General features: G+C 38.4%; 1 protein-coding gene across 2 annotated transcripts; it reads right to left on the minus strand.

Annotated features, from left to right (window-relative positions):
- Positions 1–1,076: 1,076 nt before the first annotated feature.
- Positions 1,077–18,807, minus strand: LOC126479988 (intraflagellar transport protein 22 homolog). 2 transcript variants are annotated; one of them, XM_050103832.1, is made up of 4 exons: positions 18,367–18,807; positions 16,844–17,016; positions 2,332–2,537; positions 1,077–2,249 (listed from the first exon to the last, which is right to left on the minus strand). In XM_050103832.1, exons 1-4 carry the CDS (start codon positions 18,526–18,528, stop codon positions 2,089–2,091), a joined length of 702 nt encoding a protein of 233 aa, XP_049959789.1. In that variant the 5' UTR covers positions 18,529–18,807; the 3' UTR covers positions 1,077–2,088. The 2 variants fall into 2 exon arrangements, with proteins under 2 accessions (XP_049959789.1, XP_049959788.1); XM_050103831.1 differs by having other exon boundaries at positions 1,077–2,252.
- Between the last annotated feature and the right edge of the window lie 1,188 nt (positions 18,808–19,995).

Here is a 19,995-nt window from a genome sequence, read left to right on the forward strand (position 1 = left end):
GTTAGAACTCATTTTATTACTTCTCTTCAAATCACATTAATCCTGGAATGGAAACACACAGCAACAGAAAGCACCAGCGTGACTTCAAACACTTTGTTACAGGAAATGTTCAAAATGTCCTCCGTTAGCGAGGATACATGCATCCTCCCTCCGTCGCATGGAATCCCTGATGTGTTGATGCAGCCTTGGAGAATGGCGTATTGTATCACAGCCGTCCACAATACGAGCGTGAAGAGTCTGTACATTTGGTACCGGGGTTGCGTAGACAAGAGCTTTCAAATGCCCCCATAAATGAAAGGCAAGAGGGTTGAGGTCAGGAGAGCGTGGAGGCCATGGAATTGGTCCGCCTCTACCAATCCATCGGTCACCGAATCTGATGTTGAGAAGCGTACGAACACTTCGACTGAAATGTGCAGGAGCTCCATCGTGCATGAACCACATGTTGTACTTGTAAAAGCACATGTTCTAGCGGCACAGGTAGAGTATCCCGTATGAAATCATGATAACGTGCTCCATTGAGCATAGGTGGAAGAACATACTGACGAAACTAAAATGAGCTCTAACATGGAAATTAAGCGTTTCCGGACACATGTCCACATAACATGTATTCTTTATTTGTGTGTGAGGAATGTTTCCTGAAAGTTTGGCCGTACCTTTTTGTAACACCCTGTATAAATCAGACTGATAAAAACACCCTGTATAAATCAGACTGATAAAATGCTAGTGTCATGTAGCAAAATTAAGAGTTTTTTAAATTTTATTTCTTGTAGCTACACTCTTCATTAACAGGCACTAGTCAAAATGTACACAGGCTCCAGTTCTATTACAAGCATTCTCAGGACTCAATAACATTGCGTAGAGCGATAATACCATCCCCAGAATATCAGTAACTTCTTTTTGATGATATCTTTAGTCACTGACGGAAATTTCTTGAATCTTCTTCTGGTAAATTTTTTCAAATGCATTTGTTTGTAAGGTTTAGATTAAGCCAGCCCAAACAAAGATTCCTCAACAGTAGTCAACAAAATAACACACACAAAATGTTGTTTAAAATGTAATTTTATTTAGCCATCCAAAAAAGTAGTGTTAAAGTCTACTGCAGTATTTACCTTGAGGGCACTTTATTGACACTGACAGCAAAGGCAAATAACAACTTGGGTTTTCTGTAGCAAATGGTGAAGGGTGCTGTAAACTGAGAATTTAGATTAATCTTACAGATTCTCAGAATTACAAACTGGTTATAGGATTGTTCTTCTTGTACTTGCACTCTGAAATTATTCTTCTGTACTGCTCTGTTAACTCATATCCTGTTGGTAAAAAACAAATATTCTCTCAAAACGTATCTACATTCTACTTCAGAATTGGAATAGTACTGTAAAGCTTATTACAGTTTAAAAGATTCTTACAGTTTGTAAAAAAATACCCAGCCAACTAAAAAAAAAATTGCAGTTTTCAGCTGTCACCTGCAGTAACCAACAGCCATTTAGTTAATTACTCTGCTGCTGATATTTAGTTTTGTGTCTTATGTTAGAGAGGATGCAATCACAAGTGGATTACAAATAAGGCACTTTATTACCTAGAGGTGGCAGATTATGCTCATACATCTCTTTCTGAAATTTCTCCGTATCAGATAAAGCTTAGTGAAATCTACTCCCTGTCAATTTGCAGGCATATGTTAAATGTAATAACACACAAAAAAGGTTGTTCATCTGTTGTTGTTATTCTTTGTGGTTTGCTGTCATTGCCAATAGGCACCTTCAGCTTTATATCATACGAGACTGCTGTGAGGCCAAACTTATGGAATATATTGAGATAGGCAAATGGTACAAGTTAAGCTTCGAAGTTCTTTGTTTCATATTTAATGCCTAAAAATGGTAGCATTCACAGAAAAATAGACAATACAAAATATTAGCAAAAAACTAATAGCATCAAGTATGACAACAAAATGGTACAGAGACTGAAAAATCTTTCATGGATGTGAAAACAGAAGCATTTTAAATTCTCTTTAAGATTTATTTGTTATTACTTGATTTCATGTTTATAACATGGAGGCTTAAAAATACATATTTTGATAGTACTTCTGTGTTGTCACACTGCTTGCACATTCATTACATTTAGTTCCTCCTCTTCATGTTTCTCTCTCATTCCACTAAATACATTTGACAAAAAAATTCCAAAATCAGTTCTTAAGCGATTGCCACTTCCATCAACATCAGCTATTATTTGCAGCACTTTGCTAAATGTATCTGCTGCTGTAACAAATTTGATAGTGAGAAAATTATCTTTACAAGAAGATCACAAAGTTTTAAGATTATTTTTCAAAGCACTTACGGAGTTTAATGTGTTTTCTGGAATCACGCTCAGCATCAGAGCCAACATTTGCGAGGACCATGCAACTCCTTGCTGAAAGGCCACTCTGTATCACAAAGTAATTGTAAAACATTTCTAACAGCTGGCCATGTTCATTCACAGTTGGCTTATACACAAGCACCACACCATTAGTTTCATATTGTAGGGCAGGCCAATGCTGCTGAAACCTGTTGTATCATTATTAATTCATAAGCCATGTAGTACCCATTGCTTGTTTTTTTTAAAAAAGAAGAAGAAGAAGAAGAAGGAGAGGGGGGGAGAGAGAGAGAGAGAGAGAGAGAGAGAGAGAGAGAGAGAAGAGAATGGAAGATAAAAGTGTAATAATTATCAGCCTAAATAAATTACTTTCATGCATGTATAAAAAATTTACAATACAAAACAACTTTATAAGCACCTGGTATTTACAGTTCCATATATGATATAAGAAAACAGGAGCTATTGTAATTTTTGTTATTGTGTAGCCCGAAGGATACTGTATGTGAAAGCATTAGGAGCATTATGAAAAGGAAAAAAAGACAAAATAAGAAATCAAGTGTTAATAACCCTGGAAACAGGCTACACTTGTATCACTGTTTTTGTAATAGGTGAAAAGTTTGAAATTGCAGATGGATGGTCATAATCTGTAGTTGGACATGTTAGACTGTTTGGGTCTTGCCGTACGTACAGACCTTATTTTGTTGGGGTATCACTGTTGATGTAGATCTGTTTTGCATTTTTCAACATCAGCCCAAAGTGTCCAAAGTCTTTTGCCTGCAAAACTGAGACTTGGGTCTCAACTATCCCCCTCCCATCCAACCTCCCCTCCCCACAAACATCCACGCTGAACATGCATTACATTCGACCATAGGCTATGTATTAGTGGGCATGCAAGTTCAGAGCTAAGGTGTCAACTTTAAATATTTGTTTTTCTGCCATAAGACTCAACAAAGAATTGAATAAGCTCAGATGAAATGTGACTGTAGCCCCCACCCCAATATTCAAGCATTCTGCCAGAAATTTCACAGGAGGTACAAGGGCCTATAGGAATTGGGGGGGGGGGGGGGGGGGGGTGGCGGCAACAGCCTTTCATTATGATGGCATGATTACATCAGGACAATCAAAGATGTGCTCAAATGCATTGATTGCTTAAGGATATGTGAGGTAAGTAAGAAATCTGAGTTTACATTTCAGTATGGTGTAGATAAATGGATGGTACTGTAGTAACTACACTAGTGAGACAATTTCTTAAATTTAAATGTTTCCATGGATAATAAGTTCAGAGTTTATCAGTTAAAATACAGGCAAAATATTGAATAATGTAGTCTGTTAGAGAACCTATTTTGCAATTTAGGTTTAAGTACCTGTTACAAAGTGGTTGAGTAGGTGTTTACATGATTGTGCCGCCACTTGGATTGATAACAAGAGTAAACGCTTAATAGTGCAAACAGTACAGTCATAAGACCATGAAGAAGTAGAATCTAATACACTATGTGATCAAAAGTATCCGACATCCCCAAAAAACGTAAGTTTTTCATATTAGGTTCATTGTGCTACCACCTACTGCCAGGTACTCCATATCAGCAACCTCAGTAGTCATTAGACATCGTGAGAGAGCAGAATTGGGCGCCCCGTGGAACTCAAGTGCTTTGAACATGGTCAGGTGATTGGGTGTCACTTGTGTCATACATATGTACGCGAGATTTCCACTCACCTAAAAATCCCTAGGTCCGCTGTTTTCAATGTGATAGTGAAGTGGAGATGTGAAGGGACACGTAAAGCACAAAAGCGTACAGGCCGACCTCGTCTGTTGACTGACAGAGACTGCTGACAGTTGAAGAGGGTCGTAATGTGCAATAGGCAGACATCTGTTCAGACCATCACACACGAATTCCAGCTGGTTAGCCGAGTGGTCCAACGCACGGCTTTCCGGAGTGGGCAGGAGCACCTGGTCCCCGGCACGAATCCACCCGGCCAGTCTGTGGATGGTTTTTAGGTGGTTTTCCATCTGCCTCAGCAAATGTGGGCTGGTTCCCCTTATTCCGCCTCAGCTACACTATGTCGGCGATTGCTACGCAAACAAGTTCTCCAGGTACACATACACCACCATTACTCTACTGCGCAAACATAGGGGTTCTGGTGTGGGGCAGCAGAGGGGTAAAGTGGACTGCAGTAGTCGTCGTGGAGTTATGGACCACTGCGGCTGCGTCAGGAACGGAGCCTCTGTCATTTCTAGGTCCCCGGTTAACATACAATACAATACAATATAATGAGGGGGAAGATTTGTCTGACGTGATAGAAGAAGAAACAGGAGTCGATTTCAAAGAAGACAAGGGATCCAGTATTAGAATCAGAATCCAAAAGAGCTTTGGAGGACTTAAGGTCAAATAAAGGAAAAGGGATAAATAACATTCCATCAGAATTTCTAAAAGTGCATTGCAGGAAGTAGCAACAAAATGACTATTCATGTTGGTGTGTAGACTGTATGAGTCGGGCGACATACCATCTGACTTTCAGAAAAATAATCATCCACACAGTTCCAAAGACTGCAAGAGCTGACAAGTGCAAGAATTATCGCACAATCAGCTTAACAGCTCATACATCAAAGTTTTTGACAAGAATAATGTACAGAAGAATGGAAAAGAAAATTAAGGATGTGTTAGACAACAATTAGTTTGGCTTTAGGAAAGGTAAAGGCACCAGAGAGGCAATTCTGATGTTACGGTTGATAATGGAAGCAAGACTAAAGTAAAATCAAGGCACGTTCATAGAGTTTGTCAACCTGCAAAAAGCATTCAATAATGTAAAATGGTGCAAGGTGTTCGAAGTTCTGAGAAAAATGGGGGTAAGCGATACAGAAAGACAGGTAATGTGCAATATGTATAAGAGCCAAGAGGGGATAATAAGAGTGGATGACCAAGAATGAAGTGCTTGGATTAAAAAGGGTGTAAGACAAGGGTGTAGCCGTTTGCCGCTACTGTTTAATCTGTACATTGAAGAATCAATGATGGAAATAAAAGAAAGATTCGGGAGTGGAATGAAATTCAAGGTGAAAGGATATCAATAATAAGATTCGCTGATGACATTGCTATCCTGAGCAAAAGTGAAGAAGAATTACATTATCTGCTGAATGGAATGAAGAGTCTAATGAGTGCAGAATATTGGCTGAGAGTAAATCAAAGAAAAAAGAAATTTCAAGAAGTAAAAGATATGAGAACAGTGAGAAACTTAACATCAGGGTTGATGGTCACGAAGTAGATGAAGTTAAGGAATTCATTAACTGGGCAGCAAAATAACCAATGGTTGACAGAGCAAGGAGGTCATCAAAAGTAGACTAGCACTGGCAAAAAATGCATTCCATGCCAAAAGAAGTCTACTGTTATCAAACATAGGCCTTAATTTGAGGGATAAATTTCTGAGAATGTATGTTTGGAGCACAGCATTGTTTGGTATGAAACATGGACTGTGGGATATCAGAAAAGAGAAAATAAAAGCATTTGAGATGTGGTACGACAGACAAATGTTGAAAATTAGGTGGACTGATAAGGTACGGAATGAAGAGCTTCTGCGCAGAATCATAGAGGAAAGGAATATGTGGAAAACACTGATAAGGAGAAGGGACAGTGTGATAGGACATCTGTTAAGACATCAGGGAATGACTTCCATGGTACTAGAGGGAATTGTTGAGGGCAAAAACTGTAGAGGAAGACAGAGATTTGAATACAGCAGGATGTAGATTGCAAGTGCTACTCTACAATGAAGAGGTTGGCACAGGAGAGGAATTCATGGCGGGCTGCATCAAACAAGTCAGAAGACTGATGACTTAAAACAAACTTCATACATTAGTATATTATTACTGTTATTTTGTGCCACTGCTATAATTTTTCAGCGTCACATTTTGTCGGTCACTCATTTTATTTTTAATAATGTTAAGAGATTAAATGTCATTTACCTATTGTGACATATTTCATTTCATTGCAACAACAACAACAACTTACAACACATTTGTAATATGCAATAGAGGTAGCCTCAGATTTAATTCCTTTATCTGGCTCCAAACCACATGGCCACATTCATTGTTAAGGACAGTGCTACAAATCGTAAGTTGTGCTTTCACCCTGTGAATGAGGCTAATGGCCTTCACCACTTCTGCTAATGGCTGGAAGGAGGCAAGGACAGCACCTAGCACCAGGCATCTTTGGTGCTAAAATGAGCCATGATTTGCAGCTGGGTGCATGTATCGTGTTCAATAGTTGCCAGCAGAGCCTCTTCCACATCTTGGCCAAGACTCCTGCTAAACACATCTGTTCCCCATTTGACTTCCTTCTACAAGAGGCTGTACTACCTATGTAACATTGGAGCACCCAATAATAGGCAAACCTTCCCTTTGTGCAAGTCCGAACAGTGAAGAATGTTCCCCAGTTACTCTGCTTCCCAAGAACACACACAAGATATTGCAGACCTTTTTATACAGTTTTTTTACAGATTGACATTTCTTATTACTTTTAGATGGCAACATTTTGATGAATAATTTAATTCCAAATGATCTGTGTGAAACAGTATTGATATTAACTCTGGAATGATGAAACGTTTTACAGGGCTGATGTCTTCATATTCAATGGATATGGGGACTATACTTTTAACATGTTTTCCTTCAGTGTTAAATATTTTAGAAGTACTCTTGTTTGGCATTCTTAATTTTACTTAGTTACCTAATAAAACACTGTGATGTTTAAATTCATCCTACATGTTGATGACTGTACTTTCAAAATACTTTGTCAGATTGATTACAACCTTGTTTGATTTCATCTCCACTAGGATTGCCAGCTGCTGTATTCTTCCTTTTTTTATAGTCTCTAGACATTATCCTCTCAGCCAATCTTTGATACATAATATCTATAAATTATACATTGGTGTGCAAAACTTAAGAATGAAAGTAGCACTTTCGTCATGTGTCACTGCCAGGTAATACAGATAAAACTTGGATCATACATACTAAGAACTGCTACAGTATAGTACAGAAGGTAACTGGAAGAAGTACACAGTGAGATGAAATGACACTTTTATTCCAAGATAGTCTTTACACTGAAGTCACTGCAATTTATGATGGTACCATGGACATTAAAAAAAAAAGGCAAGATGTGGCTCGTAATAGGATGGCAATGCATGCTCTGGAATGTGCTTCCATCCTGGCTACAGGGTAAGTAAATAGTTCTTGTGGTAGGGTGTGCCATTCCTCCACCAGCATGGTTGATGGCTACGGAACAGTTGATGGTGCATGCAAACATGCTGCAATATGTCTGCCCAATGCATTCCACACATGCTTAATGAGATTTAAGTTGGGGAAACAGTCAAACCAATCCATTATTCCAAGAGCTGCTCCACCTGAACTTTTCGATGTGGTCATGCATTGTCATCCGAAGTCAGTACCAAAAGGGCACACGTGGGGAAGGAATACAGAGTCACAATATCATTGATCAGTGAATATACCGTGTTTAAAGATTTGGAGGTCAGTATGCCCAAACAACATTATGCCTCCCTGCACCCTAACACCTGGGTTCCAAAATGTTTCACAATGTAGGACGTACCCTCATATGGCAAGAGTTGGGAATACATAATTGAACCAGTACATTCACTGGTCAACGATATTGTGACATTGTATTCCTTCCCCGTGTGTCTCTTTTCAGGGGTGCACTTGGCACTTACTTTTTTTGTGGATGAAAAAGCATGACAGCATCAAAAAGTGTCAGTGGAGGAGCTCTCAGAACAAGGGGATATTCGGTGAAGGGACTGGTTTGCCCATTTCCCCAACTTAAATACCATCAAGCATGTGTGGGATGTGTTGGAGACGTACTTCAGCATGTTCACATGCACCAATGAATATCTAGCAGTTGTCAACCACACTGGTGGAGGAATAGAACACCTACCATAAATATTGCTTACTTGCCTTGTAGCCAGCATGGAAGCACATTCCAAAGCATGTATTGCAATCTGTAGTGATCACACAGCTTATTGAGAGCCGCATACTGCCGTTTTTAATATCCAAAGTGTCATTTCCATTCATCTCATTGTGTATTTCTTTCAGTTGCTTTCTGTGTTATACTATAGAAGTTCTTTGTATGTATGGTCCAAGTTTCATCAAACTGTTACTTGGCAGTGGCACATCATTTGAAAGTTACTTTCACCCCCAAGTTTTGCAACCCAATTTAATAAATAACAATTAATTTAGAATATAAAAGGCAAATATATGTTTATAGACAACATCATTTGTCGCAAGTAACATATTCATCCTCATTGGTAGCTGTTGAACCCCCTAAGCTCTGCAGCAAATTTCTTGCCAGATGGTACCACAGTGGCAGCCAGAAATGATGTGGTTTGTTCCTCCACATCACAGTCTCACAGAGATGTATTGGTCCATTTCAGATGAGAGAGGTGCAGTCTGAACCTTCTGTGATTAAAGTGGAGATAAAAAATTGTGGCAAGAAACTTTTTATGTTACATTCCAAAGAAGAACCACCATCATGCAAGTATGTTCTGCACTGTGTGTTAAATGGTGTGCAGCACCCTTAGCAAGAATGTAAAAAATTTAATCTCCTCTAATAGCATAGTGGCCCTTCACTCATAGCATAACAACTTCCTTGTTGCAGTAGTATACTTCTACAATCTTTTCTGTTATCTGGTAAACCAAGTAGCTGTTGAAATTACTGTCTATTTGATTCTTTATGAGCCGCACAATACTGACTGTGAGTCTGTCAGAATAATAATTCTCTCTTCATCTAGGTCATTAGAATACTTGAGTCTCCATAATGCTGTAGTGAGATCCATATAAGCACAGAGGCTTTCAGAGGAAGTTGCAATTGGCCACTATGATGTATCTTAACATCAAAAAATGCAGTGATACCATCTGAAGTATGTGAGCTATCTGTATGGAGATGGCGCATGTTCCCATCCACTTGAAATGCCCTTTAACAGTTTCATATCCATCTTAGATTCCTTACATGGTGCATTCCTTTAAATGACTAGTTCTTTTCTTTTATTTTTTCTAGTCTTTTATAAGACAGTAATGATGTGAAACTATTGGTCTATACAATGTGGCTTCCCATTCTTGTATGTAGGTACAATTGTCTAGTTGTCAGTTCCAGGAACCACACTGCATAAAACATCCTGAGCAATAATATTTTTCAACTTACAAAAGCTGCCTTAATCACAGCTTACAATATGTTGTCTCACCCATGTGCAATATTTGCATTCCACACCAATGACATGTGGAGGCCCTTTACACAGAATGGTTAATTTAGAATATGATGTAGGTCATTGTCAGGTTGAGTATCCTCAGTCTTTCTGCATTGAATCTGGCGTTGCGGATAAGTTCATTTTAGTGGCATATGAGAGATTATCACAAAAATGTTCTTATCCTGGCTGGCACTTTCCTTTTGAGTTGAGTATAAACGTCATTGGCACCTATTGATGGCAGAATTGACTATTTGTTCAACTTCGGGATGTCACCCATAAGCCTCCAATGCTGCTCTTCTTTCTGCTATAGCAGTATCTGATTCTTATCCCACTGAACTGGTGGGTGTCTGCTATTCAAATGGAACATAATATAATGTGGGATAAAAGAACATAATAAAATGTGGAATTGTAGTACCAACAGTATGTTCCATAATCAGAAATAATTGGCAGAATCTTCACAAGTTTTACCATGATTGGCATAGCTGTTAAGTTTCTCCTCAAGCTTTGTTTTATATGCTTCCTAGTCATCTTTTCCAGTCCTCCACCTGTAAATGGAAGTGTTTTTTTTCTTATTGGGATTATTATACTTACCAAAACTGGTAAGAGGTTTGAGGCAAGTGGTTCCTGCAGTTTTAATTATCAGCTCAAAAAATAAAATTAAGTAGTTAATTTTTTGTTTGTTTGTAGGTGTGTATGCAGTTTTGGTAGAAACTGAAGTCCCTGTACTACATCATTGTAGCACACCACTAGAAGACCCAAAACAAAATAGGACAACCCTTTGACAAAGTGAAGTATCATGCAGTAATTTGTTTTCTGCATTTGAAGAGGTACAATGTTATAACAATCTGTGGGTGAGTTGGTGGAAATGTACGGAAACAATGCCATCATTATATGACAAAGTGGTTGGCTTCCAGCAAGGTCAAGAAGTGTGAATGATGAGGAATGAAGTGGAAGACTCTCTATGAAGGCTTTGGAGTCGCATGAAGCATGGGAACTCAATGCCTGAAGACTGGTATATATAGGCAGGCAATGTCAAGTCATGAGTGAGTTTCCAACATTTTGCATGATATTTTGAAGATGAAAGTGTTGCTCGTGTACGTGACTGACTGCACTCACTCAAACAGAAATGTTGCAGCTGTGGAAATGTTGCAGTTGTGTCAGGATATCCCAGAAAATTTGTTTAGCTGCCCCCCCCCCCCCCCCCCTGCTGCCATGAATGGATGCCATGCCAGGAATATTACTATTACCCTGAGATAAAGGAGTAAAGGAACCAGTGGATAATCCAAAATGGATTAACCACTGCCAAAAAAGGTAAGAACCTAACTCATTGGGCATATTGATGCTGAGTGCTTTTGAGGAATCAGATTATGCTTGTAAGAGGGCAAACTATCACAGGAGCATACTCACAAATCTTATAACAAGGTTATGAGAGGCTGTCAAGGAAATTGTCCTATGGAGTGTTTCTGCTTTATGACAACACCCCACCTCAATCTGCACAGGATGTGATTCACATACTGCTTCTTAGGGCTGTCAAATTTGCCTCACTCCTGTAGTCTCCTGGCATGGACCCCTGAGGTTTTTTTTTATCTTTACCTGTATGAAAAAACCATTTCATGGCAGGAATTTCCTGAAAGACAATGAGATGATTTTTGAGGTGAAACATTTCCTGAACAGCTAAAATGAGTAATTGCACAGCCAACGTCTCCACCATTCCAACTGTCACTCGGAAAAATGTGTCACATTGAACGGTAAACATGAAAAGCAGGACTAACAACATCACAAAGTTTCACGGTCATAGCTTAAGTTTTTCAAGGTGATACTTAAAATTTTATGACTAATCTCTGTATATGCCATCTAGAAGCCTTTAACTTCATTCCTACTGCCTAAATAGGATCTGCACAGATGTTTAAGCTGAGAGGTACATCCAGTTTCATGTTTAATCAAGATAGCTTTACCCCTGTACTCATCATCTAGATCTTTTTAAAACAGCTGATAGTCCAGAACTTAAATCTGTTGAGTTACACGTAACCAAGCCTCTTCAAGAAAACAGTTGGGGAGCAGATGTATGTTCCAGGTGTGCTAAAGGGCACTGGACACAGACGGCAACAAGCTCATATTCCTTGCACTGAAATGACATCATTATTTTCTGTCATACATGTGCCAGCTGCAGTTGGGATGATTGGAAAATGTCCTTGACACCTTGGATTGGATTCGGGATATTTCTTCTGTTCTGGTACTGATTAATTGTTGCTTGCAGTGGAATATGTATTTAATGACTGCCCATTTCTTAAATTCAGTGCAGGTTCTGTCAGTTGAACTGTGGTTTTCTGGACAGTGAACACACCTTAGAATGGCGCTCATATCATTAAACTATAAACACCAATACTGTTGGGAAGCTTACTGAATGTACCAGTGTACTGGACAACACCTGTCCAGAATTGCAACATGTGGAAGGTGGCGTGCTTGGAAGATTGGAACACAGACAGGAATTGGCTTTATTCTTCCATTCTAGGACTTTTTCCCCATATCTTTACACATGCAACACTGGGCTCTCACTTTCGACATGGCATAATATTTCCTCTTCACTAAGAAAGACTTACTGTATTTGTGTTACACTGTCTGCAGTATATGCTTCCAAATTTCTCTCTGTGCTCATTTTATTAACAAGTAGTTTGTCATTAATTCTGAATTTCTTTCTATACTTACATTCCTGCTTTGGCAATATTAATTGTTTTGCTTGGTTATTATAACCGCAATGAATATCTTTCCTGTATGGCCATTAGGTGTGTTACCAATTGATTTCTTGGCCTTTCCACAATACTTAATAAGTGAATCATTGTCTGCATAAATTATTATTGTCAGTTTGGTAGTAGAAATACTCATAGATTTCTGCAAAAAGCCAGTAGTCAGTTGAATGTTGCAATGGTACTCTTGGCTGGTACCATCTTGGTGGATTTCTTTTGTTATATTCACATCCTATGATAGTGGTGATAGTTTTTCAGCTGTAGCTGAAACATTTTGTCCATCTCGGTTGGATCTGAATAACGCTCATGAAGGGCACATTACTTACTTGCCTGGTGTCCAGAGCAAACTAATCTACTACACTGCTGTTCCGCTCTTGTAGCTTCAATACTATTAGAAACACTTTGAAGAAACCTAAACACCACAGTTGTCCACTAAACATAAAACTACTCACAACTGCGTGCACAAACTAACACATCAAACTATGTGACACCCAGAAGTAAACTCTTTCCTCTTTTTTTTAACATACTCCCACAGTGTCTCTGCCCCAGCCTTATCGACGGTGTGTTTTATTCTGCAATAATTGACTTTCCTTCTCGACTGTGTTAACTGTATCTCTCACATTATCTGTTTATCCCTTTCTGTGTCTTATCACAGCTGGTTTCTATTCCAACAATGTTTTCTTTATTCTTCTTGTATCCATATCCTGACTGTGTTATTTCACTGCCCTCTGTGATCCTTGCATTATGAGCTCCTTAATATCCACCTTTAAAATAATTTGGGCTGGCTGTCTTCATCAGCACTGATTTGTCACCATGCCTCAAAATGACAACAAAACAAATAAGTTTGTTACAGACTGACATTGTGAGAGGCTGTTGTGATACTCAGAGAACATTAATATCCCAGTACAAACGAATCCTCTTATTTCATGGGATACAGATTTTGTATTATTGGTTATGTTAACGAAAAAGCTCCCGCACTGAAATTTCTTGCTGGTAATCTGCAAACATTATCGACTCTTCTTAAAATTTTCACTTCATTGATTGCAAAACATCTTGAGTGTGCTATTCCTTCAGTTCAGTCTCTTTCCCCCAACAATAATCTTCTTATACTAACAATAGCAAAATCATTAGCAGGTGCACAAATTTGTATTGACTCCTCACTGAAGTATCACCAAATGTATTGGTGCAATGGTTAAAGCATTTGACTTGAATCAATTGAGGTAAATATTTCAAGACACAGCCAGTTTTCTCTAACATCCTTGCCTAATTCAAGCTTTTGGTCCATATATGATGATCTTATTGACTGTACATTAATTGTGAGTCTTCTTTTAAACCTGTGTATTTAGGTATCTAAAGAATATGTACATCCATTTCTAACCTATCACCAATCCCCTGCCCTAATTCTTTAAAGAACTGAAATCCCATTTTGTGGTATATGTGAAATACTGTCAGCAAAATGTGTTACTAATAGAGTTAGAAGTAAAGAAGTAATACTTTAAAACATCATGCCTAATGCTGAAGTTTTACTGCCTGCACAATGAAAGTGTAGTAAGCAATAAACTTTTTTCCTTTTCATTGTTTCATGGGGGTGTCCACCAGAAAAATTTTCTGTGCTCCCTGTGAGTTATGCTGCCTCGAGAAATACACATAGTTTCTAACTTTAACACTAAACTTATTGTTTTAAACCGTTAACATGAGATTATACCTCTTAATGTGTTAATTAAGGCAGCATTTTCAATTTGTAGATTCAGTCAATAATTATATGCAAAAAGAGTCTTTTGCCCCTTGAAGCCATGGAAATGGAAATGAGCGTTTGGCGTCAGTGGCCGGGAGGCCCCTCGCGGGGCAGGTCCGGCTGCCATATCGCAGGTCTTATTACATTCGGCGCCACATTGGGCGACCTGCACGCCGGATGGGGATGAAATGATGATGAACACAACACAACACCCAGTCCCTGAGCGGAGAAAATCTCCGACCCAGCCGGGAATCGAACCCGGGCCCAGAGGACGGCAATCCGTCACGCTGACCACTCAGCTACTGGGGCGGACCCTTGAAGCCATTAGACAGGCAATCTGCAGCTGCAATTGGAAATTTTAGTAGTTTAGTAATATAGGCACTGAAAAGCATTGAGGAAAAGACACTCCCTTGTGTGACACCTGCTGTACATGTTAAAAAGTGGGGTTGATTAATAATAGCCTTTGAGCCTGTCAAGATTGTTCTAGTAAGTGTAATTTATTTTGTGGTAGTATGGTAAGTTATCAAATATCATACATTTAATCTCTATTACGGCAATCAACAGGCTGTTCGAAGCCCACATTGAGACTGTGAATGCCAATTTTTCTTTCATATGTTCCCCCCCCCCCCCCCCCCCTGATTTATTGTTGATCCATTGAGTCTAAAGTAGCAGTAACATTCTCTTAAATATCCCACTCAAAGCACAGAACTCTCCAATTATACTAAATACAGGCTGAACTTTGCACAGTGCATTTATCATTGTCATTCTCCCTGGTATTGCCTTAAAGTATTTCTATATCCATACATGGCTTATATATTTTCCTACTTTCACTCTTGTGACAGTGCTCTGTCATATTTCAGCCTCCCATTCTGTACGATTCCATTTTCATTGTAGAAAACCTAGTTTGTTCTTGTTTTACACTGACTGATATATTTGCCTTGAGCATTTATTTTGCTGTATCACATGCTAGTTTTTTCATTGTATCATTCATTGTTCCTTTTGTACTTAATGTGTCTGTTTTTTATGCAGCATGTCAAATGCACTTTTTGTTGTTACAGCTTCCTATAATGTAGATCATACTGTACAGGTTGGATCTAAAGAAAAATTAATTTCTGGCACGTCGATAGACACACAAACAAACACAAATATACACACAAAATTCTAGCTTTCGCAACCAACGGTTGCTTCGTCAGGAAAGAGGGAAGGAGAGGGAAAGACGAAAGGATGTGGGTTTTAAAGGAGAGGGTAAGGAGTCATTCCAATCCCGGGAGCGGAAAGACTTACCTTAGGGGGGAAAAAAGGACGGGTATACACTCGTACACACACACACACACACACACATATCCATCCATCCACACATATACAGACACAAGCAGACATATTATTTTAATATGTCTGCTTGCGTCTGTATATATGTGGATGGATATGTGTGTGTGTGTGCGAGTGTATACCCGTCCTTTTTTCCCAAGGTAAGTCTTTCCGCTCCCGGGATTGGAATGACTCCTTACCCTCTCCTTTAAAACCCACATCCTTTCGTCTTTCCCTCTTTCCTGACGAAGCAACCGTTGGTTGCGAAAGCTAGAATTTTGTGTGTATATTTGTGTTTGTTTGTGTGTCTATTGACGTGCCAGCACTTTCGTTTGGTAAGTCACATCATCTTTGTTTTTAGATATATTTTTCCCACGTGGAATGTTTCCTCTATTATATTCATATTGAAAAATTAATTTCAGTATAAATAAGGCAAAATAATGTAAACTATTATGTATTTGGAATTCATAAAGAACAAAAGGAAACAACGTATCGTCATCACCACCATCATCATATACGCAGTTGTTTTTCCCTCACTCCACTTGTGAGTGGAACATGACAAGGAATGACTACTAGAGGTACAAGGTAACCTCTGCCACCCACTATATTGTTGCTTATGGAGTACTTAGAATATGCATATCATTCTCAACCATAAAACCCTATCCCATATAGCCAAAAAATATTACTCTTGTGTGACTGTTGTCAGATTGTGTAATTAATTATTTCTTGAGTATGTGTCACAAAATGATGAACTGAAATTAAATAATTTCCTTAGGGGACTCTTCATTTTACTTTCTGTGATATAATTTGTAATAAGAAGTTACCGCTGATTTTTGTAACTTACCTGTTACTTTCACTAGTTGCCTTCTTGACTACAAGCACTTGAACACAATTACTAACAGAAAAAATTAGGCATTAGATAATCACTTATCTAACCAAAAAATTGAGATGGATACTTAAAGACAGTGAGAAAATGATTCAGGAGTGTTACTGTTAGCGATAAAATTGCAATCATTAACATTCTTCAGGTAGTACATAGTATTCAGGTTAATGCTAAGATTAGGGAACTCTTAGCTACTAAATTCATGCTGCATAAACAAAGTCAGAAAAAAATCACAGAGGGTCAGAAAGGTTTGCCAATATTTACCTTTGGACTCACAGTACTATCAATGGAAACACTTAATAACAGGTGCAACATAATTAGAGTAGGTTCCTTTTCTTCAGAGAGGAAACAGGATGTGGTTATGTAGGCTGGAAAAAGTAGTGTGTAGGGGAAGGGGGAGGGCCCCCTTATGCCCTATGCTGAAAACAACACGCCTGTTACGAGGAAAACGAAAGCAGTAATTCACTTTCTACCAATTTCATGAGAGAAATTTGGCTAAGGACACCTGGAATCTCAAAATAAATGTTAATTGTTTAGTTACTCATCAGCATCAAAGTTTTAGTTCTTAAAATAGGTATTATGGAGAACACGTACTTTAAATTCCCACTGCAGTCCCAAAGCTCGACATCAGAGGTTACAAATTTGCCATTTACATTTACATTTGGTGATTCAAATTCAAGAATCCTGACACCCCGAGTTGCTCTGTAGTCATTAGACATTGTGTCTGCAGCCTCTGACAAGAAATTGGCTATTGTTGACTTCCCACTCTGAAAATTAAATATTTATTTTCAATATAATATGTAAACAGAAGGTAGAATGACACATGAAAACATAATTTACAGCAAGAAATATGAATATGCCTTAGGTTACACAGTTATGAAATAAAAAGAATAACTTATGTGTTGACTGGTCTGCAACCAGTAGGTTTAGTTGTATATATGGCAAAGTGTCACACTACCACACCACCAAATAGAAAGTATGTGAGTTGGGGCTGTTTCTTAAATACATACATACAGCACCATCACTACCTTGCCAAACTGCTGAAATTCTTATTAGTTCTCCTGTCATTTTCCCAAGCATTGTTTGTGTGCTGTGTTGTGCATATCACCAATTAAACATAACTGTTGTCAATCTGACATAATTAAAAATTAAGAAATTTGATTCCAAGGGGAAGTCAAAAGCAGATGCTAACAATATGCAGAACAAAAACAGCTAGATGCAATATACATTAACAAAAGAGAAACTTAATCTGTAGGCCTACATTGTATTAGCAATAGTTTGAAGTCTTCCTGCAAGAGCCGTTTACTAATTGCTTCCTCTCCTCCGCATGCACTTTTACTAATCTTCTCTCTTTTTGTATTTTGGTACCTCACTTTCATTTTTTTCTTTCGTTTGGCTGCCTGTTTTGTCCCATCTGTTGTTCTAGTTTGTCTGTTTTTCCATTCATTCAAACTTGCCCTATCTCTTGCTTCTAATTTCCTGTGTTTTCAAATCTTGATTATTGCTACGATTTCATTGTAGACTGCACTCGTATTTTAATCCCTGAAACAGAACTCAGGAGCTTAATATATTAGTTTCTTTTATCTTTGATTACACGGTCAATTTGGAAATTCCTGTCTTTATAATATAATATTTTAACAATTTACTTGAAAACTGAAACTGAGTACATGCATGATGCAGTCACTTCTTCTGGCTCTTTGAGTATTATTAATGTTGAAATCTGTCCAATATCCCTTACAATGTTATTGACATGTAATGTTCCACATTTGTTTCAATATTTTTACTGGCAACTGGTTTTACCAAGAAATGTTTTTGTCAACTGAATACATTTGTGCGGTCCAGATCATCTCCTTCTCCTGTGGAAGGCAGCACGCTGGACTGGAACCTAAATTTACACGATCATGTTTGATGGTGAAATTAATTCTGCATTACCCTATTAATCACTTTACCACCGAGTATACAGTATACTGTATGAACAATGTACGCATTTTTAACATGCCTACTACTCATGTGTCGAATGACGCTTACTGACCCACAGGAGATCAACAAATGATAAATTATACATTGTTTGCTTAATTTTATTTTCCTGACCTCGAAGAGAAAATGAAATACTTAACCTTCACAGGCCCGATTAACAGTATTTTAACTTTGTGCATTATCGTAAAACATATACTAGTCAAACTAGATAAAAAATATGGTTCCGTCCTGTTTTGTTGATTTGTGTTGCTAAGTAACTGAGAATAACGCATGCGTTCAGTTAACAAGCTAGTGTATTGCATCAGAAACACCACGAAATATTGCTGTGGTGGAAGTTGTTCATGCTAAATTTTTGGGGGCCAATAACAAAATCTCTACATGTTTTCCTGAGGTCCACCTATATCGAACATTGTTGACGATTGTAACCATATCTAGCGAAATTCCAGTTTAGCCGAGAGATATACTGTAGGTTACAAATTTTAACGGCAGCTTTTTTATGATTTTTGACATCTCTGCATTTTCCCATTTTTTGGCCTACACACTAGCGACCAATACTACTAATCTGTCGTTATATCGCGCTATTTCCGTAGATCGTACTGACGCCTGCGAGTGCACAAATCGATGGCCGCTACGATGGGTTGCTGATCTCTTGTATGGTTATGGTTCGGGAGTGTCTCGCGCCAGTAGAACGCCTGGTTCTGCTGATGTTTCGGAATGGAAATGAATATCAAGTGAACACACCCAACTGGCTTCAGAGAACATCTGACTACGTGTGTTCTGTCATTTGGAAAGTAGCTGTTAAGACGTGTGCTACTCTTACCTATTTCCTTATCACTTGCTTAGTCTCATTTCGATTACTTTGTTTACTATTTTTTGTTTCTGTTGTTACATACAGAGGGGTCCAGAAGTATGTACAAACTATTTGATCCTTATTATTTGCAGAACAATCGTTGCAATTTTGCGCAGTAGCGTAGTCCGTTGTTTTCTCAACAGATCTTAGCGCGCGTTTTCCAGCAGATGACAGTGCAGCAATGAATGAAGTAAAGATTGACGTTTTAACAACGCAAGACGGTATTGAAGTGGTACTGGATGTACAAAAGCATTATGGAGCTACTAAGGCAATGGCGTATTCAGGAGAATAGTGAAGAATGGGATAGAACCCGTCGGCTTTGAAAAATGACGTCACAAGGTTCCACCAATGATGTATTGCAAAGACATAGACGAATGTTGACAAGCAAATTCATGTAGTACAGAGAAAACAGATCGTGGACATTACCATATATACCTATCCATATTTAGAACGTAACGTTACATATATCGCGTTTTTCGCAGTAGAAAGTCCTAGTATCCTATTCTCCAGTTGATCTACATAGGTCAGCCAAAGTATAGGATACTACTGCTTGCGGAGAAAAGACTTACATATCATTGAAATGGAATACTTCAGTTGACCTAGATAATAACACTTGCTAAACTCTATCTAAGCACCATCGCCACCATCACATAGAGGAAATAATTGACATGTACTACCTCCGCTTAGAAAAAAGTTGGAATAGAACAATAAATACCTATAGTCCTATGTGCACTAAATGGATTAATGAAAGCAATAAAAATCTACTAGTATTCATGTATCTCTACGTCTCTGACTAGTATTCCTTCGTCTCAGTCCTTATGACCTATTCTGTGGTATTTATTTTCTTTTTTGCTTCTTAGTTCCAGTATATGGCAGTTCCTCTGATACTTTTAATTCTACTGCCATGTACTACTGAAGT

The sequence above is a fragment of the Schistocerca serialis genome, chromosome 1 (assembly GCF_023864345.2).
Source record: "Schistocerca serialis cubense isolate TAMUIC-IGC-003099 chromosome 1, iqSchSeri2.2, whole genome shotgun sequence".
Taxonomy (NCBI): domain Eukaryota; kingdom Metazoa; phylum Arthropoda; class Insecta; order Orthoptera; family Acrididae; genus Schistocerca; species Schistocerca serialis.

Coding starts and splice junctions, on each gene's coding strand:
- LOC126479988 (XM_050103831.1), bottom strand. CDS start 18,528: ATGCAATACACTAGCTTGTTAACTGAACGCATGCGTTATTCTCAGTTA. Junction 17,017..18,366: donor TGTTAATCGGGCCTGTGAAG/GTTAAGTATTTC, acceptor TTTAATTTTCAG/AGTGGGAAGTCAACAATAGC. Junction 2,538..16,843: donor GACTGCAGTGGGAATTTAAA/GTACGTGTTCTC, acceptor ATGATACAACAG/GTTTCAGCAGCATTGGCCTG.